The 26192-nt window shown below is 45.1% G+C and overlaps 1 protein-coding gene across 1 annotated transcript in view; it reads left to right on the top strand.

The window, feature by feature from the left end:
- OVCH1 (ovochymase 1) overlaps positions 1–26192 on the top strand; it is a 1371455-nt gene that overhangs the window by 108130 nt on the left and 1237133 nt on the right. The window contains exon 4 of the mRNA XM_078673763.1: positions 3022–3119. Within this exon, the coding sequence (XP_078529889.1) occupies positions 3022–3119 (98 nt within the window). The remainder of the gene's footprint in view (positions 1–3021; positions 3120–26192) is intronic.

Genomic DNA, 26192 nt, shown 5'->3' with positions numbered 1-26192 from the left:
AAGGGTGACCTATACATAGATTTGTTATTTGAGCAATCATTGCTTGACTAATAGTTTTCTTTCTTGTGTTTGCATGTGCAAGGAATCCATTTCTACTTATTTTTAACTTAAAATGCATACATTGCAGGCAAACATTCCCTTATAACTTGTTTCACATCAATCTATAGTTTCCATAGGTAGGGATCATATATCATATTGGATCGTTCAATCTGATATAGCTTTCCGCATCCAGTATAGTAACCTCTTGCGTAAGTTTACAATCTGTGCAGGGGTAGCAGTTTCCCCTATCCAATACCTAAAAATGGAGGAGGAATTTTAACAGGATGTTGTTACTTAATCCTCTAAACGTTTGGTTGCAGTCACCTGTGGAAGTACAGGAAAGCCAAGCAAGTGGGGGGGGGGGGTTGAATGTTTGCCTTGAGCTACAGCTTTTAAAATATGGAGAGTTGGAGGCGGCTAAGAGGGAGGAAAAAGAAAGGAGGAATATGACTGAGCTACGCTGCAAGAAGTTTAAATGGTGTCTGTAACAGGAGTAGGGTGGCTGACAGATAAAAATCTCCCCAATTCAATATAATCTGGTACTCTCAGTATTCTTGTAAAACTCAATGGTTGAGATGACAATGACAGGTTCTGAACCTTGTGACATACAGGTCGCGAAGATGGCTGCAGTAAGTGCAGCTATGCAGGCAAAACCAAAAAAGTTATAAAAATGAAGCATGACTCAAGTTACTGTGACTTGGATGTGATCTAAATTGGTACTAATTCACTTAAAAAATAGCATGTTCAAATATTAGTTTAAAACCCCTTGAGTTTCGAGAGGCCTTTGTAAGACATTGGAATGTTGCTCTGTGGGCCTTTACCGGCCCGTAGAAGCATGGAGCACTCCATTGTCTACAATGGAGCTTTCAATGTTCTAGTAGTCCTTAAATGACTGCTGACAGAAAATTCAGAAAGGTAGTGCTCACAGGCTTTGAAGGGCTGTATTTGGAAATTATTGAATTTGATTCAAAAAGTGGGCAGGTGTTTTTTTGTTTTTTTAGTTCTTAATCTTTGCCTGTGGTGCTGATTCAAAAGAGCAGTCTTAAGAATACATTTAAATCTATGGATGGGGAAAAGCACGCTTGATCCAAAGTGGTCTTTACAGGTTGAAGTAATTCAACACAGTCTGACAGCCGCTGTTATACTCTGAAGAGTGATGTAATGCAGTTATGGTTGGTGATTTTCTCGAAAGAGAATTGCCATAACCATTCCCCTTCTTCAAATGTACCATCTCGTCCTTACTTAGGATTTGCCTAGTGGCCCTGGTGGGATACAGATAATGACAGTGCTATGCATCACAGATGTCCTTTAACTGTTGTCGTATTTTGGGGATTCCCTTGATTTGCTTCCAAAATACAAACATTTACTGACACATTCAGTCATGCACCTAACAGTGCAATGCCTCATCGTTGTAGGCAGTCTGCAAACAGCATCATGTTGATCTGAGAAAAGCATTCTTTTCTCTGAGGGACGGCGGGCTTTCTCTTGTACTTCAAATGTTAGAGGCGATGTTCTAAGGAAATTAGGCTGGCTACGGAAATATTAAATGTATAAAAAAAAGTCAGGGTTTGTTCATCGCTTTCTACCTCTGGGAGAAACAGGGACCTGCCAGGGAGTCTCTTGGGCACGTGTGCTGGAGGCAGCACATCCGAGAGTTACAGTATCCTGAATATTCCCGGGAAGCTGCGTGAAGCAGCTGCCTCATTCCGGTAGCCGTGCTGAAGCATTCTATACTTCGCCCTGCATGCCTTCAACGCCACTTGGGCACAGACAGTCACTGGGTACAACTGGACAGAGGGGGCCCAGGAACTGACGTGGTAGAAGTGGAAGACAGAGGGAGCGCGGTGACAGCGCAGCTGAAACAGTCATAGTAAGGCTGAGGAGGGCATTGTTTTGTGGGCAGCATGGGAACAGACACTGCAGGAAGAGTGTAGCACTGGAGCACATGCCCCGATAAGAGGAACAGGAAATAGTATGCTACAGCCAATAGAAATGGAGAAAAAGTATGTGGCAAGCACACAAACCAGTGAAAAGGAAGGGCGGGATGTAAGCAACTTAATAAGATTTATATTAAATACAATAGATTTCACAGCACTAGAAAGGCCTGTATTTTTTAACACTACCATGAAGGGCCTTTTCGGATTGACTATTGCATGCACTTCTTTTAGGATCATCTGCTTCTCTTCTAATTATGAGACTTATAAGATTCAACTTAAGTGGAAATATGTATTCCTTCATCCAAGACCTCCTGGAGTGCACCGTATACACTGTGCAGATCAAACCTGTCACTTGTTGTTTCCCAGGATGAAACGTGGCCTGGGCAGGCTTTAAGTAGAGCCTATTTGCTGAAACATAGCATGGGGATCATTTATAATGAAGTGTAACTAGGAATGTAGACTCTACCTCAAAGGCATTGCTTACTACCCAGCTATTCTTTTCTGTTCAATTTTATAGAATGTTTAACGGGAGTTTTTTTTGTAGCCAAACCGCCCAAAGTAAATGCACCAGCCAAGCGCTCCCAGCACACAGCTTCAAGGGTCTAGAAATTATCTCTGCCTTCCAAGTGCAGTGCACGGCTGTCACCCACAAGTGTCACTTCACCACATGAAACACGTTTTGTGAATCCAGTGTGCTTAACTGTGCAGTTTTCTTTTGAACTGGCATGGTAAAGTCAATCAATACAATCTTCCTGTTGATTTTTCTTCCAAAAGACTTGCCGAATGATGCGAGAAGAATTTCATTTACTTAGCTTCTCCCCCAATGCTGATTTAAGGTGTAGGGCACAACTTTCCTCTGCCTGCGTTATTTCTTGCAATATAGGACCTTGCTTGGTTGTTTTTATGTGATAATTCTTCTATTTGACATTTTAGAGATACTCCAGCCCCGTCTTTGTTTCTGCAATAATCCTTTGAATGTGCTTTTGATAGTGACAAGTGTGTTGTAGTAACATTAGTTCTCCTTTTTGCTTTTCTCTTTTTCTAGGTAGCTTTAAGACTAAACAATCAATTCTTCTGTGGTGGCTCTATAGTAAAGCCCGATTTAGTTGTGACTGCTTCACACTGCCTGGCAGATCTTTCGCCGTAAGTCAATTTGTTCTCTAGAAAGATTTACTATGATCACATTCACCCAGTTTTATTTGTTCTACATGCCGGTGAGGGGTGGGGGGTATAGGGTAGGTACCTATTTAGCTTTTTTGCATTGGGTCGACATATGTTGTAATTGACAATTTTGCAACACCTCATCTCTTAAACTGTTGTGATGGAGCTGAAATCTAAATAGGACTTCGATTTGTTAAGTGTCTTCTTTTATGTGGTTCACTGCCTCAGTCTCCAACCAGCCTCCAGCGTGTGAACATTTTAATGTTTGGTTTGCAGTTTTTTTCTCAGCTGTACCAAATCCGCGCTGAAACAGGCACTTGCACCATCCTCAAATGGCCTTGATGACCTTAAACTGTGCATGAGCACTGAATGGGAGTAAGGAGCTAGGTGGAATTGTGGTAGCAAACTTAAGAATGCATCTGAAAATAAATCTGTTCCTTGATTCACCAGGGATCTTATGAATATTATCACTATCTACTAATTAATGAATGGGTGCATACATTGGGATACACCACTAAAACAATGCTAGGTAGCCACATGTGATGCTTTGTTTGTTTTCATTAAAGATGTACAGTCTTCACAGTAATTCCTACTTTGTAATTGGCATATTCAGCTCATCAGATGTCACTACCTCTGTAACACATGCGTGTTAGACCTGATACTCTTGCGGTAGTCTTTGCCTAAACGTTTTGCTTATACCCTCCTGGTTTTGGCTGATTATCTTTTTGTGGCCTTAAGACTCTGGGCACTTTCCCACTGTAATGCCGTATGAAAGCTCGTGCCCTTTCTACACATGCTAGGATTAGTTGAGGTGCTGTTCTTGTGAGTACCCTTTAAAGAGGTATACCACATACCCAGAGCAGGTACTGCACTGGCTACTAGTGGGACCCTGCACTAATTGTCACCCACAAGAATAGCCTTTCAAACATGTCTCAAGCCTGCCATTGCAGGCCTGTGTGCGCCCATGTACTTATGCTCAGGTTGGCCTGTCTAAACCACTAGCCAATCCTGCGGGTACCTTTTGCTACCACTAGAGCACCGCTAGATTAAGCCCGGAGAGGTGAAGCAAATGGTAGGTCAAAGGTAAAGCCGGTACACATGTTCCCTCCCCAGGTTGTGAAGAATACACGTGTGTGTATTCACTACTTACAAGGTTTGCTATTCCCATAGGTTAACATTGGGGAATAGCTCAATTGACTTTAAGCTGCAGTGGTGACTTACAATGGAGCAACCTCATGTTGTTTACTATCATTCACAATGACAAATCAGCCCTTTTGGTAAACCTGGATTTGCCATTAATAGCTTAGAAATTCTACTTTTAGAAAGTGGTCATTTTTCTGCACTAAACTCTTTTGTATGCCTATTAGTTTGACCCCAATCCACACTAGGGCTGGGGGAGCGTATCTGTGCTTCCCCAGAGACAGCCATGAACTTTGAGCATGCAACTGGAACTACAGACCTCTGCCATTTGAGGACTATGCTGTATGAATTGTGGGGAGAGGTTTTGACACTTGGCCTCTGGGAAGCCAGATCTGGCCCCACTAAAGATTAAGATCTGCATTCCATGGCCTCAGGGGAGACAGGACTGAAATTTAGGGGAGACATCGTTGGTTTTGAACCACTCGACTTCAAAGGCACAGTACAGTAAAACTACTGGTGCCATACTTTATCGTGGCAGATATAAGCTTGTGGGGAAGTGGCACCAGACATCCTGGTCTGGGCAGAGTAAAATGACCAAAGAGGCAGCAATGGAGCTAAGGTGAACAAGAGGTGGTAGTGACCACTACCTAATCAACACTCAATGACAATCTCTGGGCATACTCCTGATCCCCATCCTGACAGCGGAGTCCGAGCACTATGTCTGACGCCCGGTGGAGCTGCTCTGTTCAGCTATTGAGGAGATCAACCTTGGTTCATCCCCTGACCGTCACCTGTAGAACAAGGAAACTTTCTCGGGGGGTCCCACTGATACTTGGTCCTTTTAAACCAACAAAGAAGAAATTGGCACAGAAGCTGAAATATAAAAGAGCATCTTTATTAACCTCAAATGAGTGAGACAGTCTGAGGAGTGCAGAAAACAGGGGCCTTATATATGCTTAGGGTTACATACTCCGCATAAGACCCAGGGGCAGTCCTGGCTAATGTAAGCATGCAAAAATGACTAAGATGGGCATACAAGATCTGCTTGCTCAACAAAGTGGGAGGAGAGTTACTTCTCCATGCAGCAGCAAAAATAGCCTGACAGTTATACTAGAGAAGCAGGTGCATTCTACTAGCTAGGCCCTTCTGGGCATGTGCGAAGGTGGAACATGCTAAACATAGTTTGTCTCTAGGCAGACTACAAGAGCAGTTAACAGAAAGGTAGGACAGAGCACATGGAAAACAAAATGGCAGCCCGAAATACAAAATGGCTTTCACAAAGCGGATAAGATAACTTCTAAATACAGGATGGCTTCTGCTAATGCTAACCCATTGCTGCCAATTTGCGACAGACGACCGTTTTAGCATTAGCTGTAGACATTCATATGATCCAGTAGGAACATAGAAAATATTTGCATATTAATTTTTCATAAATTTATCAATATCCTAATTCATTGCTAGGTGGGCATTTTCCATTCTAAACATTTCATTAAGCGGGTATATGTGAGCTATAAGCAGGAATACAAAGGGAACGGAGCATCAGATCATAATTAACATTCAGATTACAGGAGAAAGTAATGACCACTATCACAAACAGAATTATCATTTTTCCTAGTCCTAAGCAAAAGCAAATCCTAAAATCCTCTAGTAAACATTTTCAGGGCTCCTATACATTTCAGTGACTTCATTTTAAATTTCAGAATACCCAACAACACATCTAATAAAAACATTTTCCAATTGACTTTTACATTTTCCTTCTATGAGGGCTAGAACATCAATTTAATACATTCAAGAAAAGGGCAAAGTCACATTTTTCAATTGCTTAGAATGTTTTTTTTCGTGCATAATAAGTATAACTAATGCAAATATTAAAGCGACTAAACATATTACAAAAACAATCCTGGCTCCAAGGGACCAGCAGGACCACACAGGGCCATAGGAATTAGAATAAAGAGCTGCAAAGGGCTGCTCCTCCTCAAAAATGGGACGACTAAAGGGGTACATTAGTGATAAGAAACAAAAGAAGTCCTTGGGGAAATTGAAGCTGCTGTTCAACCAACCAGAGGGGAGTCTTCTCCCTGTGTCCGTTTGAGCCTCACAGGCAGGCTCTTGTTGTTTCCACGGTGGAGCTGCACAACTCGCAACTCAAAAATCAAAGCCCAGTTTCAAGGAAAAAGTCTCTTCTTTCAGGATAGGGCAGTCACCCACCAGGCAAATGCTCCTAGAGATCCTGTCCAGTGTCTCAGGCAGTGCACCAGTTTTCTTCACTTCAATCTAACAGGCACCAGAGACGCAGCACCTGTATCCTAATCTCAAGTCCTTCCCTAACTCCTGTATTGCTCTGCTGGCGCACTGCTCATTCGTTGGGGCCACAAATTGCATCCAGTGTACCCAGGTATCTCTTGACCAACAAACAAAGGAGCACACTTGCATTCACTTTAGGACCAGGATTCAAAGGCCTGATGCTAGGATCTCTGAAGCAACCCTTGTTTTAAAACGGGTCACCTCAAGCAAATCTTCCTCGCCATTCTGGTCGGTCTGTGACTCTCAGGCCTCAACTGCAATTTCTCCTTTCTTATTTGTGACTCCGTCTTTCACCCAAGACAGTGGCGGGGTACACATTTTATCACAGGGCTTCAGCCTTCACTGAGGTCCTAGTTGCCAGCAATGCCTGTGCTGGTTACCTTCACTTTGGCTTCAAGCTGGACTGGTGCTGACGCTGACTCCCCAGGCTGAATCTGATGTCCGGGCCCCTCTGGCCATGGTTGTAAAGAAGCAAATATCTATTGGTGGACAGAAAAAAAGGTCTTTAGACAAGGCACAGAAACAGTCTATCAACCGAGATAGTTTCAAAATACTTCCTAGTCTTGGGACGCCCCATATATTAGCAAGGCACCCTAGAACCACTTTCATCTATCTGTTATAAGCCCTAGGAATATAATTAGACCCACCTCCAATGAAGGCTCTAAACCTCTCTCGGCCCTTTATTTAAATACTAGGTCCATCCCCAAGCACGTCTTGGAGCTATGGAGTCTACTGGACAACAAACGACCGGATATATGTTTCCTTACAGAAACATGGCTCCATAGTCGAGCATCGCCAGACGTGGCTATTGCATTTCCACCGGAATATCATATTATCAGACAAGACCGAGAGGGGAGGAGAGGAGGTGGAGTTGCAGTAAAGGCCCCAATTGGTGTCTCCCTATTGGAATCCTTTTCCAACCCCCTGTTCGAAATTTTAATAGTTAATATATTTTTTTTTAAAGCGACGATAGGAAGAGCTGCTCTGGTCTATAGGCGCCCTGGCGATAAATCCAAATTTGTTAATGCTCTTTTGGACATTATCGCCTCACATGTATTAGCCACGGATCACTTTATTTTAATTGGCGATTTTAATCATCACATGGAACTCACTCTTGACACCGACACCTGTCACCTAAAGACCAGTATGGAAACCTTGTCATTAACTCAAAGGGTTCAAGGACCTAATCACCAGGCAGGGCACACTCTTGATCTAATTTTTACTAATATGTCCAGTTTCACCTGTGAAACCCCTCTGCCTATGACCTGGACGGACCACTTTTTAGTGAAATTTAGTTTCCCTGGTCCTAATAAGCCCAGGAGCCCTAAGTGTTCTGACTCAATGTTCATACGGCCCTGGCATAAACTGACACTGGAGGCTTTTGAGACTCACTTTAACCCTCTCAGTGACACATCTAACAACATTGACCTTATGGCCAATCAGCTGGAAGAGTGCGTGAAGATTGCACTGGACAAAGTCATTCCAGAAACTAGAGTTAAAGTAAAATCTATTGCCTCCCCTTGGTTCACTGAGGAATTGAAAAATAAAGAAAACTGCTAGTAGAGTAGCAGAAAGGGTGTGGAGGAAAACAAGAACCTATGAAGATCGTAAAAAATATAAACATTCATTCTATTTACTTGGAAAAAATTAAGGAAGCTAAATCTAGCTATCTTACACTAAGAATTAATAAAGCCTCACATTCCTCCAAAGAACTATTTAAAATATTAAATGAGTTCACTGCACCACAGGTGGAACAATCATCTTTCACCCCCACCTTGGAGTGGGTCAATACATTGGCTGCACATTTTTATAATAAAATTAAGTTCATTTACTCTACATTCACTACCCCCGGACCCAATGACACCTTAATTGGAGAGGTCTCTTCCGGTAATTCCTTGACTCCACACCATATAGAGGGCCCTTTGCTTATGGAGTTTGAGCCCACCACGGCTGCCGAAGTATTAGTTGCGCTGGGGCGAGTGAAATCGGGTTCTCCCACTGATTCCCTTACCCCTCGCAAGTGCAACGAAATATTTCCTCACCTGGCCTGCTCTCTCTCTAAAATCTAGAACACCTCTTTTGAGCTCGCATCTATGCCTAGCAGCTGGAAGGTGGCCCAGGTAAAACCTATCCTTAAAAAGCCCACTAGCGACCCCACCATTGCCTCGAATTACAGGCCTATATCTTTATTACCCTATTTTGGAAAGGTACAGGAACACCTTGTGAACAAACGCATTTCTAGTTTTGTGGAAACACATTCACTTTTAGACCCATCGCAATCTGGTTTCCGTGCTGCCCATGGCACTGAAACGGCAGTGATGGAGGTGGTGGATAACATTCGTCTCACACTGGACAGAGGTGATTCCGCATTTCTGATTTTATTATATCTTTCAGCTGCCTTTGACACTATCTCCCACAGCATTCTTCATCAACGGCTGTGGGAGATTGGTGTCCGAGGCAAGGCCCTGGCCTCGTTCAAGAGTTTTCTTGCCGATCGGCATACTTGCATCAGAATTAACTCTTTGGAATCCAGTAAAACTCCTCTTTCTGTCGGGGTACCTCAAGGGTCTACTCTGAGCCCTATGTTATTTAACATTTATCTTACGCCTTTGGCCAGAATGATAAAATATTACGGTTTCACCACTGTGTCCTACGCGAACGACACGCAGGTTCTTATTACCTGTAGTCCAGACGTTCCTGACACCCGCACTAGATTCAAGAGATGTATGATCCATATCAGTGAATGGATGAATGAAAATAAACTTCAGCTTAATTTCAGTAAAACCGAAATTGTTATTTGGCAAGGCAAAGACACAATGGTCACATGATTGGTGGCCTTCAGAATTAGGACCATGCCCTGAGCCCAAAGAAGCGGTTCGTAACGTAGGAATAATGCTCGAATGTGCCCTATCCATGAAGGCCCAGATTACCCAAGTAACTGGCATTTGTTATGATATACTGCGCAAATTGCGGAAGATTTTCAGATGGCTACCCTTTGGTCCAAGGACTGGTTATTAGCCGCCTGGATTATGGCAACGCAATGTATACCTCCATCAATGAGGGATTGTTAACTAAGTTACAAACCCTCCAAAACACTGCTGCACGCTTGGTGCTAGGTTTGCCTCCCAGGTCCCCCTCCTTGCCCTGTCTTAGACAATTGCACTGGCTCCCTGTGCGACAAAGAAGCCAGTTTAAAATCCTTAGTCTCGCACATAAACTTTTACATGGGACTGGACCTTCCTATCTTGTTGAGAAAGTGTCCAGGTACACACCATCCAGACCCTTAAGGTCTAGCACCAAAGCCCTTCTGGTACAGCCTAGGGCTAGAACGTCGAATGGGTTGTAGAGCCTTTTCCTATTTAGCCCCCCAACTATGGAACAAACGTCCTGTACATCTACAGTCTCTTTCCAATCATCAGGCTTTTCGCAAGGGCTTAAAAACCTGGCTCTTTCCCAACTAATTTCTCCTCTCCACTTCCCCCTTTCTACACATGGTTGTCGTTTGTTGCTAAGCGCCTTGAGACTTTTGTGAAATGTGCGCTATACAAGAGACTATGACTATCTATGAGAGAGTTAAAAAAAAAAACAGCCTGGACCTATTGGCAAGTAGAAAAAGAACATCACCCAATCCCAAGCAGCCAAGGAAGTCTACTAAACTCAGAGGAAAAAGAGAAAAACAACAGACATACCCTAAATCCTTATATTGGTATATTTCTGTGTACTAATATGAAAAACCCTAAAAAAAAGGAAATGTTCTACACTTCTGCTCATAAACTTTACATTACTTCTACAGGACTGCAGACCCTTCTAAAATGATTCTTATTTATTTATTTTAGTGTCTTATAGAGCGCGAACGTGACCCGTGAGGGTATCAGAGTGCTTAGCCAGGTATACAAGGTCTACAAACCAACATAAAATGCAGAGAAATACTAACACCTCTTACCCTTACCCTACATGTAGTCCGCTTCAGTGCTCAGAACTGAGATACATGTGACAGATTTGTGGGCTATACCTACATTGTACGCTTTAGGACCATGCTCTCGTGTTATAGGAGCAGCAGGAAAATCTAAAACTGCTAATTTAACTGGGTTTCTTATATATAAAACAACATTTTCTTCAAAACATTTTTGTTAAGGATCACGTGGGCATCTTCCCTGCGTTATACTTTTCATGATCCAGACTATGCAACATCAGCTCTAATAAGGACTGTCAGTTTATTTACACAGACCATCTAGTAAAAAACTAGCAATGCCCTTGCAAAACTACAATAATGGTGTTATCACCTAAGTCTTGTAGAACAAAACAACCCACATCTAATTCCCCTTAAAGATCAAAATAAGGGAACAACAATCTAGATTACTGATCCTGTCATAATTTCATCAAACAGGATGGGCAGTAATAAAACCTATATTTTAATTCATTTTATTAATGCTAACTATGTTTAAAATAGTATTACTGAATAGCCAATTAAATGTCTCATTGCTATTTCACAGACAGTTTAGACAGGCTAAAAAAAAAAATTGAGAAAAGGAGAGCAACATACATATTACCTAGCCTTAATTTGTAGAGGAGAGATAGCCTCCTTCCCCCATTTTGACAGTAGGAAACCTGAAACAGGTTTCACTTCTGTCAACACTATCAACCCCTATTTGTAGCAACTGCCCATAAACAAAGTTGTAGGAATTACATAGCACTTTTGAGGAAGTAAAAGTAAAAAAACATATGAATACCCAAACCCCAATCCTTTTAGCAAATTCATTGCCTCAGCTATTCAGCATTAGTGCTGTATAAATCACATGAGTGCATAAAGTGCTTGTTTTTTGCCAAAATAAAGTAAAACTTCTCCTTTTCCCCTGCCCTCTTTCAAAAAATTTCAGAGGTCAAAATGGCTACGCAGACCTTGCTCTGGGAGCCATGCTATGCTTCTAAATATAGAGCTGACATTTAACTCTTCCCAGCAGTCCTATTCTGTGTGCGAATGCAGCTTTCCATAATTCAAAGTCACCGTTAAAGCAGAAAACTGACCCATTCCCCTATTTGTCAGTTTATTAACTTCTGCAGTTTTTATACATATTTTCAATTATAAGCAGTGTGCAGTATACTTTTGCAGCAATATAAAGGTCAGCTATTTGTTTTATACATAAATGTACGCATTTACTGAAACCTAAGGCACTTTAAAAGCTACTCTAAATGAAAACAATCCTGTTTAAATAGTGCATTTTACCCAATTTCGACTGATATTTGGGGCACTTAAAATTGATAATTCTTTTGCATAGTATTCATTATCAGAATGTTCATTACATAGCCCAGGAGATAGAAATTGAAATTAATCCTATATACCTTTATAAAAATGAATTTATTACGCCTGCGCAGAGTGATATTTCATATGCAAATGTCCTCATTATGCGTTACAACACAACTTAAATTTAATTTTAATGCTAGGAGGTCACAGTATGAGTATTAAGCTTTAAAAATATTAAACAAATTTAAAAGCACTCATTTTTTAAATAATTTTTCACAATGAATTGTTTTTTTTAATTTAACCAATCATTTTTGATACTTCTACATAGGAAAAGCAAGCTGCATCCCTTGCCTCTCATATTTAAACACATTCATTCATAAGCCTAAGCACAGAAGCCTAACTTGAAACATGAAACATTTTTGCGCCACTTTTTTTTAAAAATAGACAATTATTTAACATCAGAACCAAGAATGTGCTTATGTAAAAGACTTTAAGAAAGGAAATCCTGTTAAATGTTTTCCTGTTATCCAAAATAATGAACCTGATTTTTGTAACTTTTTTAAAACAGCAGTCTGAAATGCAGGATTTTACACCATGTTTCCACTTAGCTGAGTCAACAGCCATGTCTCTCCGTGGCCTACAAAAACGACAGCTGCTTACTTAGCGGCAGTAAAAACACAGCAGTCGTAAAGCTTTTCTTAGTGTTGAAATGTAAGCTTGGGGACAGTGTATTTAAAACTGAGACATGTCTAGTTCTAAAATGTGTGTGCAGTTCAGCAACATCCAATGTATTTAGATGATGTATTTGCCTGTTAATATCTAATACAATGTATCTAAAGAAAATGCTGTAAGTTCATTTATTGCAAAACACACAATTTTGTTTTTGAGGCATTTTTTTATTCCTATTGAATGTGAATTCTAATTTTATCTTTTAAGCATTGGCAGTTTGTACATATGCCTAGTTGCTTACTCTTTAATTTAAATAGTAACATATAATTTATTTAGCATAACAGACTGAAGACAACAAGAAAAACCACAAACACACATTGAGTTCATCCCAGACATGTATAGAAAGGGTCAAACACTCAGGACACATAATACAGCGCGCTTAATAGCCATTATTTCATAAATAGCGCAATCGCCATTTGCTTACAGAAGTGTCACTATTGTGAAACCACGAACCACATAGACATTTAAACACACATTTAACCCACAGATCAACACTTAGGACAGAAACAAGGGACAGCCCACAGACTGTACTTAAACCAATCCATTTGTAAATAATAGTTGTAAGTCATATTTACAAGAAGCGCTTCTCAATAGTATTCCAAAAGACTGCAAAAACAGCCCAACAAACTGTTTTATTTCCAAAAAGCCAAAATACACTCAATCCACTAGCTTTGGCTGGCAGGACACCAAGAAATCACTCTGCATATCTCCATTCATAAAATTGCGCAGAAAAAGGATTCATATTTTAATTCCCTGGGGATACAGAATCACCAAGGAAGAATTGTTTTTATACCTAAACCTATCTAGCTATTCCCTCAAGGGAGCCGGCTAATTTAATTCACATCTCACTATGGTACCTCCAAAAAGCAACACATTCTTCGATGTGTGCTTGAAACGGGCATGCCAAAAATATAGAAAAATATGCAAATATTATATAATCAAAGTTGCACTTAAGGTACTCTTGATACATTGCACCGTTCAAACAAAGTCAAAGGAGAAAAATCTCCTCATTACCTGCCTACACAAATTACAATTTGTATATCTATCCCATACAAATCCAAAGTTGGCCAACACAAATCTAAGCCACAGTAAGTGTTACTAAACTACCTTACCAATCAAAGGCATCAAAACGACTCTTACCAAACAAATGGTTGTACAAATTCTGACTGCCAAGTTCTGAATGACCTAATGGTCTTTTTTAGAATACTCACGCCAAAAAGGTTCTCAGTCAGGGGTGACATCCTGTAGAGGATGAAAATCAGGAAGACCAGAAATATACTGGGCTGCAGAGACCGAGAATCCCCAGAATCTCCGTGCACAGAGTACCTCCTTAGTAGAGTCCTGTCCTCCACAGTAGATTTCTGTCTCCTGACAAGATCACTCCCTCAGATAGCCACTTCTCTGATGAGCCCCACGTTGGGCGCCATTCTGTAGAACAAAGAAACTTTCTCAGGGGTCCCACTGATACTTGGTCCTTTAAAATCAACAAAGAAGAAATTGGCACAGAAGCTGAAATATGAAAGAGCATTTTTATTAACCTCAAATGAGCGATACTACGTCACACAGAAGCCTTAGCAACTGAATGAGGCAGTCTGAGGAGTGCAGAAAAACAGCGGACGTATATATGCTCAGGGTTATATACTCCGCAAAAGACCCAGGGGCAGTCCTGGCTCATGTAAGCATGCAAAAATGACTAAGATGGGCATACAAGATCTGCTTTCTCAACAAAGTGGGAGGAAGGTTACTTCTCCATGAAGCAGCAAAAATAGCCTGACAGTTATACTAGAGAAGCAGGTGCATTCTACTAGCTAGGCCCTTCTGGGTATGTGCGAAGGTGGAAAATGCTAAACATAGTTTGTCTCTAGGCAGACTACAAGAGCAGCTAACAGAAAGGTAGGACATAGCACATGGAAAACAAAATGACTGCCAGAAATACAAAATGGCTTTCACAAAGCGGATAAGATGACTTCTAAATACTGGATGGCTTCTGCTAATGATTACCCATTGCTGCCAATTTACAACACACCTACCCAGCCGGACTTTGGGCACAGTTTTTCTCCCCATGTCTTGCCCACCCCCCCCCCCCCATCGTATTTCTGTGACTCTGCTTTTTCCTTGTCTCCTATCTATCTATCTGTTCCTATTCAGCATTCTTTCGTTCTTTCTCTACTTCCTTGCTTCTATCCCATCTCACCTGAATCTTTCCCCTTGCCTGCTTCACCGCCTAGCCCACTGTCCTTTTGTTCCCTTAAACTAAGCACTCCTTCTCCCTTCTTGGGGAAAGATCGAAGATCTATTCTCTGGAGTCTGAGCATACCCGCTAAGAGTCCACAGCGCCAAGGGAGCCACTCAATTGAGGTATTGTATGACACCCCTTGCCAAAGCACTCCCTCTCCCCTTTTTGAGGAAGGATCCAGTAAATATGCCTTGGAGTCTCCGAGACCCCTCTGAGAGAGTCTACTGCACTTAGGGAGCCTCTCCCAACAGAAATGGGGAAATGATACCACTCCCCCTGGGTTCACAGCTTACTGGACTTTGGGTGCAGCTTTGACTCGTCTACTTGTTGGTGTCCCTGTCACCCTCCCCCCTCCTCTTGCCATGTCCCTAACCCTTCCCTCCTCCACTCTGTCTACTTCCCCCTGCTCTTACCCCCCACTCCCCAGAATATCTCCCCTTGCCAGCTTTTTCCCCTACCTATATGTTCCTTTTTGTTTGTCTCAACCTTACTTGTAACTAAAATGGCCATGCTCTAATACCTGTGTAAGCTTTGTAAAGCTGTAACCTGAAATGTATTGTCTGATACCCATGTAAAGCGCTCTGATACCTCCGGGTCTAGCCAGCGCTATATAAAACCTTTTAAATAAATAAATGCCAGAGGAATCTGCAGTTCACAAGGAGGAGACTGCCACTGGAAGGGACAGTGCACCCTGCCTGAATAGTGGCTGGCCTGGGCCAACTACCTGCTGCTGTATGGCACCCTGAAGTGTGCTTTCCAAGGGCTTGTTGGCTTGCCCCCTGTTCTACGTGTTTCACCTGGAGAGTGGTGCCCTTACGAGTGTGGGATCCTTACTGCAGCGCAGGGTGAGTTTGGAATTAAGTTTTGTGCCCTAAAGACTGGATTGCCTTGTGCGTAGCTCCCAGATGTGCCTACTTCTGTGGCCCCTGCATCGTGGGGCATCAGCACGCATAAGTGTCTTGGTGGTGAGCAGATTCACAGTTTGCGGGGCCCAGTGTGGTCCGTGCCACATCGCTCTTGAGTGACACGCTGACTGCATGCTCATTGCGTGCAGTGTCCAATTCACTGGCTGTGACCCTCTGAGGGTGCATTCGTCGTAATGCTGCATTCTACCTTGTGCAGTACTACTGACCATACGAGTGCATGTGGAACCGGGTTGCTTAGAGCCAGATTGTCTGGTGTGACTCAGATCATCATGCACCAGACGTTATGGTGCCAAGTGCGTGTGAATGCGACTGTGCTTCATAAAGACTTGCCGATATCCTTCTCACCACGTTATGGTGCTGTGTGAAAGTGGGAGAGTGTGCTGCATGAAAACAGCCTGCTAATAGTTGTAATGAGCAGTGGTGTTTTACTTGGTGGTTTAATTACCTAACAAATTCTCCGTTTTCACATTGGTTTGACCAGTGTGGCCTTGGCCCATGGTGCTGATGCAAAGTGTTATAAATTTGTGTACACATTCCTGATATCATTTGATGCAGGATGTACCCTAGAAATGTGTCGATTTGAATTATTTTGTAAACCAGGGTGGGCCCAGTTCTAAACAACGTATCGCACCACAAGGGTGAAGGGGGTAAATAGCATTCTTCCCAAGTGTGCATACTACTGATGTAACTTTTGGGCCTAGTACTGCTAGAAATATTTCCAGGTGTCATTTAAGCCCAGAAACACATGATGATCATATTGTGTTAATTAATGTATGTTGAATATAATCTTCATTTACATACACCACGTGCAAAGTCTCATTTGTGATGCTCAGTATATTTGTGTGGGAGTACTATGCCAATGCTTTACACACTGCGTCTGTGATAAGCCTGACTACTCCGTGACCTGAGTGAGCTCAATTTATACAGTGAGTGTCGCCCGATGTTCCCTCTAATTCTTTTTTTCCTCTGTGTGCGGCAGTTCAAAATCTGTGGGCTGCAAACAAGGCTATGTGCAACAAGCAACTAATCCTGCATTCGGGTGCTTCGCAATATAAATCTGTGGCAATCACCATTACAAACCTTTGTTTAAGAGTGTAAAACGGGTGCATTGCACACACATATAGCGCTATTTAATAAGGTCTTGACGCAGTTTTGCAATTTAGATACACACTCTTGTGACATTAATTGTTTACTCCTTTAGCACCTACACCTCCAGTTTAGAAAAGGACAGGACACAGAAGGTGCTACCATTACAAATATTTTCCGAACACCAGGGTTGATGCAAGCAGTCTAATAATGAGACGGTTATTATTGAGCTTGAAACGGGATCCAGGCTAGACCAAGTGAAATATGCTAACATTTTTCCCTGTATAATTCGCCAACACTGGAACACATTGAGCAGGGACCACACATTGCCTGCTTTCGGTTCTAAACGGGAATCTGCAAGCAGTGAAGGGGCTTCCTTATTTACAATTAAGGGCCCAAAACAAAGGCCTCATTTAAAGGGCCAATAGCCGTACTTTTGTTCAAGAATGATCCTGGCTGGGAGCCACCTGGAGCCTAATAACTAGATTCCAACACAATGGAGGTTAAACAAAGGTACACAAATTTCACTTTACAAGTAAAGTACTTAACCCCTTTACCGCGGTGATAATTTTGCCGCAGTGCGGGGGTTCTATTGTGTGGGTGGGCCGCATCTGCCAACGGACGTGCGCAGCACTACCAAGGTAGTGCTTGTGACGGCCGTTGGCCGACGGCAGCAATGAACGGGTTAAAAGAAACATTTGCAGAAGGTTTTGGACTTTGTGTGCCCTTCCTTTATAAGCTACATGCATGTACTCCAAGAAGCTAGGTATACGTTAAGAGTGCATAACTGGGAGAAACAAAGTGTGGATTTGAAATGTAACGGTGCTGGGGCTGTCTGTATTTATACAAAATGTGTTACTACACAAAGGAATCCTTTTTAGCTGCAGTATACAACAAATTTGGGAAAGAAAACAAGATTCTAAACCCTTGCCTTGCACTTTGCAAGAGGTTTGTTGATACTGGTTCATAGCGCACTGTGCTACATTAGGATTGCAATTTATGTACTACAAGTAATAAAGGATAGGTGTCAAAAGTAGTAACCCACTGACCTATCTACAAAACAAAATACAATTTGTGATTGCCATGTTTTACAATGTGCTTTACAGGAGATGCATTAACCCTCTATGCCGCATTAGGAGTCAAAACATGAACCAGACAAAACGCGGATATCTCCAGCAACTACATTAACCAGCAAAATATCTGGGCTTTACTATTATCCCCTAAGATGTCCTGGGCACACAAAGATCTCTGCAGAGGGTGTTGTAACCCCGTACGATATTTTAAAATGCAGCCTTTGCTATCAATTAAACCTGAACAGATGAACTGTCACATTTGTCCTTGTTGCCAATTTCTTTGCAGTTTAAAAAAAGTATACGTTGACAGCCAGACTTTTGTTTGTATGGCTCCGTGACTGCACCACCTTTCTGTAATCACACATTGACCATGAATTTGAGGTTTACACATTGAGGTCTCTATAGTGGTTTCACAATGAATTGGCAAAAAAGTGCATGTGATTCTGAGATCAGTACTCACTAGATAAAATCCCAACAGAGCTATTCATTTTTTTTTTTTAAACTGTGTATGTTTTCTAACTCTGCAATAAAAACAATCGTTTGTTCTGACTGTCCCGCCACTCACAAATGTCCCTTGTATATCGTAAGGCAATCATCACACAGCCGTTGAGCCCACATCCCGGAGGCGGGGCGGCGCTAGCTAGAGAGTGCTCAAACATGGTAATAGCAAAAGGAAACCATGACATCTGCTTGGTCAGACGATCTAGCATCTGCTTTTTCTTTATTGCCCCATCCCCAGGTCCCAACAAACAACCTGTCCTTAAGCTCAAACGGGAAATACTAATATGTACTGCTATTACCACTTGGTGGCCCCTGCTAACCATCTCATCCCCTTGATTAGCCGCCTTGTGGGAGCTTAACTCGGTGTACCCTCCCCTAAGTGGGGAAAATGTGATCAGTTACACAACTCAAACATCAACTCACGTAGCCCTTGAAGGTCGGATTCTCATTACATCAACAATAGGACTCCCTGCCCTCCCACCCCTATCCTCCCCCTGAACCTCGGCTGGTGTGGGCCTAGCCCATGTGTACCAATCTCCAAAAGGAAGAAACCTGTAGGAGCCTTACTCATCTATCCGTGTATCCCATGGAACTTCCTTTCAAAACCCCTCCCTCCTTAGTCCTCCTCATTCGCCAGACTGTTATTGAGCGTTCGTACCAGCTCTTCCCAAGCTCGTGCCATCTCTAGACTCTTCTCATTAGTTGTGCAGGCTGCCTGCCTAAGTCTGATAGTACCTTTGCTACAGGCCCATTTATACAGTTCATTCGCCCACCTTCCACTAGATGGACCCTCCTTCGATTTCCAGTGCCAGGTTATCTCCCTCTGGGCTAAGATAAGACCTAGATCAATACATTTACTAGTGATTGTGTGAGGAAACCCGAGCAACAAACAAGCTGCCATGTCGTAGATCACCTGCCTATCAGTAATCTTGTTAAGCAGCGCCCCCACTTCGGACCAATAGAGCCCCAGTTTCGGACATTCCCATAACATGTGTTCCAGTTCTACATCAGGCAGCAAACATCTAGGGCACGCTGCCTCCTGTACCTGGAAATATTTCCGGATCTTTCCTGGGGTAAGGTAAGCTCTGTGCACCACAAAAAAGTGCACTTGCTGAAAGCAAGCATTCCTGCACCCCTTCCACGTCCTCCTCAAGACATGACCCCAGGTTGCGTCCAGGATGGGCTTCCCCACACTCTCCTCCCACTTTTGCTTAAGAGCCGTAAGTGGTTCCAATCCTTCGTGTAACATTCGAGAATGCAGGCAAGTGACCGCCTTAAACGTGCCCGCCGCCATCACCACGTACTGGCAGGCCATCGTGGTCCTTGATTCTGTCTGCCCAGACTTCCAATGCTTCCTTATCGCCGTCGTGACAGCCATATGCAAGAGGAAGCTCCCGTCAGGGAGGCCAAATTGATCCTGCACTGCCCGAAAGGGTAACAATTTGCCCTCAGCATAGAGGTCACCTATCATGTGAAGCCCCAGTTCTTCCCACTCCAGTAGCGGGGACCAGTCTCCTCCATGTGGCAAGGCCGTCCACACGCCAAGCGGGATTTCGGGCACGTACGGGTGCGCTACTCCCGCCCTCCGCTGGCTTTTATTCCAGCACAACCTCAGGGTCTTCTCCTCTAAAGTTAAGTCCCGTAACTCAAGCTTTTGTTGCATGACGATATAAGAGAGAACGTGCCTCTGTATTCCTGTCCCACGGGTCTGTTCCGGGCCCCTAAATTCTCGTGCAACATTGTGTAAGAATCTGCAGCTGGGGGGGAGGAGCTACGCCACGAACCATGATGGCCGCGTAAGCTCCCGGCTCCGTCGACCCACACCGGCGGCTCGTTTATCCTGCTACTCATCCTTTACCTACATCGAATTCCCGTGTGAATGAAGATCGCCTGATACCGTTGGTGCAATCCCGGTTTTTCTACCTACTTGGGTGGCGGAGTTCTGTCGTGTTCTAAGCTGGGCCTACTCCAGGACCTCGATTTTTAGCCCATCCGGGTTGAAATCGATCAACAGCGGCTGTGGTGCCGGGGTTTCGTCCGGTCTCCCGGACTCTGACTTTTGTAAATCTGACTTGTACTCCAGTCACCAGCTGGCGCTGCCGACGTGTCATCGTGACGGACGGCGCTCATCCTGAGTTGCGGTCCGGGGACACACGCCCGGAGACTCTGCTGGGGGGAGACTGGGTCGAGGGGCTGTTCCCCGTGACCGGCGCTGGTGTCGAGTTTGCCAACTGGGAAAGCGCCCACTGTGGTTATCGGCTTGGTGTGTGCCTAGAGCCTTGGAGGTGAGTCCGGGGCTCGTGTCCTGCTTCATCTCTTGGCCCGGCAGATGGAGGGGACGGATGGCGCACCGTTGTTGCGATCCATAGTGGCCGCCATTGGGGCGCTCCATTCCCAATTCACCGCCACGTATGGCCGACTCGCTGTAAAGCTGGATAATATTTGTTTGAGACCGGACGACGCTGCTGCGACCCATGCACAACATACTATGGGTACCGGTGGATGATTTGACCCACCATTCTGGGGTTCCCGCACGACAGCCTGCTTTAACCCATTTGGATGCTATTGGTCTCGTACATGCCGCACCCCAAACGATGCTTAGCTTTCCCTGTACGATCCTTGCCCGGCGAAACATCGTCGCGGGGGGTACTGGACGCCGAGTACAGTTAAGTGACCATTGGCAGGATCTGCCTTTCACTCTTATCTTTTCCGGTTGGATATGTGGATGTCGCCATTTTGTGCCCGGTCTTTGTTCTGATTTTGCCGACCCGAACTTCCACGGACGCTTCGACTACCTCAGGACTGTCGTGGTTCGGAGGACATGGGGCTCTACACGGAACCGCACAGGCCAGGGCTGACTTCTTCCTGTATTCTGACTCTGATCCATTACCGTCGCTTTGACCGATCCGTAAAGTTTTGATTAAGAGTACTTGATGTCCCTTGGGCGACACGTATTTTCATGAAGAACCGCGCTTGCCAGGGCTGATTTTGACTTCTGGGGTTGCTATTTTCAGGGCTTTATGCCGGGATTTTACCATGCATTTCACGGGGTGTCGGGTGGTCTTTGTTGATGGCTTCCCCATTTGGATGTTCGATACTTGATTTTAATAGATTGGTAATATGCTTTGGGGAGGTCGCTAATGGTGGAGGGTTGAGGTGGCCGGGAGTGTGTTTGTTATTCTCCTCCTCCCGTTTTTCTTTTTCCTTTCTTTGGGGCAGTTTCTGGGTGACAGGCACGCTGTTAGTGGGGTAGGCTGTAGCCATTACAAGTGTGCAGGGTGGTGGGCGTGGGGGGGGGGTGTTTGTTATTTTAGTTTGTTTTGTTCTAGGGTCCCTTTCTCTCTTCTTTCTGTCTTTTGGGAGGGTTCTCTGCCTCTACAGTGGGGTTGGCTGTCTCTTTCTATCCCACTCTTTTCTGTCTGGCGTCTCTACTTGCCTACGCCTCTCTGTCACCAGGGGGTGAGTTATTGGGATGGTGCTCTGCTATATCGCTTACTTTTGTACCGACTGTTGCTCTGGGTCTGGATAGCTGTATAGTTCATCACCCGATTCTGTTCGAACTGCGTGGTATGTCCCCCCCATCTTTTCTTGTTTTATTCTATGGTGTGACGCCATTGCTATAGCAGCCGCCACTACTTCTACCTACCTTACAAAACTGAAAACCTTGTATATCCTTCTGCTGTGGGGCGCCCACAATCCCATGTGGTACTTATCTTGCGGATCCTAATTGATCGTGTTAATGTGCATGATTCCTGGCTTCCTTCACTACGTTTGCAGCAGGCCCCTGCGCATGTAATATTTTGCATACTTCAATAAAGGTTTTCCAAAAAAAAAAAAGAATCTGCAGCTGTGCTGCCAAATAAAGTTTGAAGTTAGGAACTGCCAGTCCCCCTTCCAGTTTCGGTCTCAACAACGTATCCAGCGCCACTCGTCGCCTTCTGTGCCCCCATATAAAGTCAATGGTGAGAGTGCGTAATTCTCGAAAGAACTGTGGGGGTATCCACAGTGGCAGTGTACGGAAGTAGTAAAGTAAGCGAGGCAAAGCCCACATTTTCAGCAGCGCCACTCTCCCTACCACTGAAAGGGGAAGAGTTGCCCAAAACGCCATACAGCCTCTCAGGGCCCTTATACAGCGTCCTACATTCCCCTCCAACATGTCGTCAGCACCATGATATATCTGAACTCCCAGGTACGTGAAGCATGATCGCTCCCACAGCAGACCAGCGGGCAGTTGCGGTTGTTGCATTTCCGCTCTCAGAGGGAATAAGCACGTTTTATTCCAATTAACTCTGAGGCCCAAAAGCGCCCCAAAATCCGTGAGCAGGCCCACCGCCCCTCGCAGTACCACTGTCGCGTCCTCCAAGAACAGCAGATCGTCCGCATACAAGGAAATGTAGTGCGGGATTCCTCCACACAAGACCATTATATGCTTTCCCCGTTCTAGCGTGGGTCGTTAGAGGCTCAATCGCCAGCGTGAATAGCAGGGGCGAAAGTGAACACCCCTGCCTTGTTCCTCTCTGTACCGGATACCCTGAGGATATGACCATACCCAGTCGCACCCTGGCTGTCGCCAAGGAGTACAAGACCTTCGTCCAACGCCTAAACTGCTCCCCTAAGCCGAATTTCTCCAGCACCCTATAGAGGTATTCCCATTCCAGGCTATTGAACGCCTTCTCTATGTCTACTGACAACACGGCCGGCATCATGCCCACTTCCAGGTCGCTCCCCAATACACGTATGAGGCGGCGGATATTAATCGAGGTGTTCCTAGTTGGAATAAACCCTGCTTGGTCCTCATGGATTAGAGCAGTCATGTGGGGAAGCAGCCTCGTGGGTAATATGCGGCTCAAAATTTTATAGTCTACCGTCAGCATAGACAGCGGTCTGTAGGAGGTCGCGTCACTACTCTTCCTCCCGGGCTTCAATAAGGGGACTACCAGCGCTTCTCTCATAGACTGTGGCAGGTGGCCCTGCTCAGCCGCTTCGTTGTACACCTCTACTAAGCGGGGCGCTAGCATATCTATGTATTTTACATAAAATTCTATAGGGAGTTCATCCACTCCTGGGTTCTTATACTTAGCCATTTGTTTGATCGCCCCCCTAACCTCGGCCAAAGTTATCACCTGTCCCAGAGTCTTAGCATCTTCCTCATCTAACTGTGGAAGCTGAATCCCCGCTAGGTAGCCCTCCATATCCTGCCCCTCCGCCTCCAGGTGACTTTGATAGTGTGTCGTGTAATAGCTGAAGAAGCGCGAGAGGATCGCAGTCTGGGAGTAGACCATTTCTCCCGATTCCGTTCGCACGTTTAGAACCGGGCCCCTCCTGATACCGGGGTCGCTAGTCTCGCTAGAAGCGTGCCCACCTTGTCCCCCTCAGCGTGAACCTTCACCATATATTGTCTATAATCATAGCTCCGCAATCTCTCCGTCACTGTTGCCACATGTTCTTTAGCCGCTAAGAGCTGTTCCTGCTGTTGCCTCCGCCCTGGCCTCTGCTTCTCCACTTCCCTCAGTGCCTCCTCTGCTTTCTCCACATCAGCCAGTACCACTGTTCTCACCTGAATGTTTGCTATTGCACAACCCTCTCACCACTACTTTAAAGGCGTCCCACTCTATTCCCCTGGTAGACGCTGTCTCCTTATTCACTGTGAAATAGCGTTCAATGCCATCTCGAATTTCTGAGCTAAAGACCTGATCCTCCAGGGTGTCCGGACGCAATTGCCATGTGGGGATTGCGGCCCTTGCTCGCTGCCATTGAAAGGTCACCAGCTGAGGATTGTGATCGGAGATGGTACTAGCCAAGTACTCGGAGCGCGTCGCCAGAGAAGCCAACGTGTGGCCACATAAGATAGTATCAATTATTACATGTAGCTCGTGGAGCGTGGAAAAGAAATAGTCCCTACCCCCGGGATGGTGCCCCCTCCATATGTTGGTCAGCCCCCACCGGTCTTGCCAACCTGCCCTCTGCTTCGCTATCCTACGGACCAGGGAATCAACCAGTGGTGGGTGCGACCTGTCCAATGTTATATCAGTGACCGAATTAAAATCTCCTCCCATTATCACATGACCCGCCAGAAAATGTGCCAATGTCCCCGAGATTTTGTCGAAGAATCTGGGCTGATCCGTGTTCGGGGCATAGATACTACAGAGCACCACAACCCTTCCATACAATCTCCACTCAACCGCCACATACCTGCCCTCTGGGTCCACGACACTATTCGTAGCTTGAAAAGGAATCCCCGCCCTCACCCATACTAAGACCCCTCTGGCAAACGCTGAGTAGGCTGTGCCAAACACCTGGCCCCGCCATCGCTTCTGCAATGCAGTACATTCCTGTTTGGTGAGATGGGTCTCTTGGAGTAACGCTATCTGAATTCCATGTCTCACCAAATAGGCATGCACCTTGTGGCACCTGGACATAGTATGCAATCCACGTACGTTCCATGTTATACATTTCAATTCAGGTAATGTCCCCATTGAAAGAGTACCTCAGCATCTCCTCCTCCCAACTGGGCCAGCCCACACCAGGACCCTTGAACCTTAAACCCACAACTCTCCGAATAACACCCAGAACCTCCCCCCCCCCCCCCCCCCAGAACAGGACCCAATAACACATTATCAGTCCCCATCCAAACTTCCGCAACAAAGCACACAATTCTATCCTGCAGTAGCCACTACAGGTTGCCTTAAGGGCTATGGGAAGGTGGTCCAGCCCAGACAGGTGGCCGCCCTCACCCCAGCCCCCGGCCCCTCAATCACCCGCATTAGTAAGGTACAGCTATAATGTTCACAATTGTTACCAAGTACTCCAGCGACCCCCGATCCAGTTCTCCAGCAGCTGCCCTCACGAGGTTTGGTGTAATTTACAGATAGTCGGCTGTTCTGGGCGTTACCTCCGGGCCCCTGGTGCTATCTGTGTCCGAGAACTCGGGACCTGAGTGTCTTTTGTCCTCTTCGGAGTCCGTTCCCCTAGTCTAGTTCTCTTTCTGTGATCCAGTTATTGCGGCCGTCGCCGCAGGAGCCCCTTGTTCGTCCGCCGCTAGTTGTGCGAGCTGTAAGGCTTGTCGGGTCTTGTTTTTCTTGCGGAGACGTTGCGATTGGCGCATCCGCGGCGGTCTAGGCTGCCCTCCGTCTCCCTTGCCACTTCGATCCGTACCTGCCCTATAGGATTCGAGACAGGACCAAGCTTCCTCGGGTGTCAGGAAAAACTGTGTTGAACCATCCATGATCACCCTTAACTTTGCAGGGAACAGCAGCGAATACTGGATCCCCTCGTCCCGAAGCTCCTTTTTGACAGCCAAGTACGAGGCCCTGCGCCTCTGTATCTCTTGAGTGTAATCCGGGAAAATTGTGACAGTGCTGTTCTCTACCTTGAAAGACCCAGTGGAGTGTGCATTCTGAATCAGCAGATCCCTATCCTTATAATGAAGGACCCTGGCCACCACAGGCCGGGGAGGGCGTCCCAGCAGGGGCGGTGTGGCCGGAACCCTGTGCGCCCTCTCCAGCGTAAAGAGGATAGACCCTCCTGAGCATCCTGCGTTTTGAACCAGTTCTCCAGATACATTATCATGTCCGTTCCCTCTATTTTCTCGGGCAGGCCCCCCACCCGTACGTTGTTACGCCGATTGCGACTTTCGGAATCCTCTGCCCTTCTCTCCAGAGTCGCCAGGCGTTGCAACGCGTCTTCCAGTTTACGTTCCAACGTCACCTCCGCCGGCTTCAAGTCTTGTATGACCGATTCAGTTTCTTTAACCCTGTCTGCCAGTTTGGAGTGGTCCGCCCTTAGGAGCCCCAGCCCCGTTGCCACTTGTGTTATGTC

The sequence above is a fragment of the Lissotriton helveticus genome, chromosome 1_1, assembly GCF_964261635.1.
Source record: "Lissotriton helveticus chromosome 1_1, aLisHel1.1, whole genome shotgun sequence".
Taxonomy (NCBI): Eukaryota; Metazoa; Chordata; class Amphibia; order Caudata; family Salamandridae; genus Lissotriton; species Lissotriton helveticus.
Note: the sequence above shows the minus strand (reverse complement) of the source record. Positions and strands in the feature narration are given on the sequence as shown.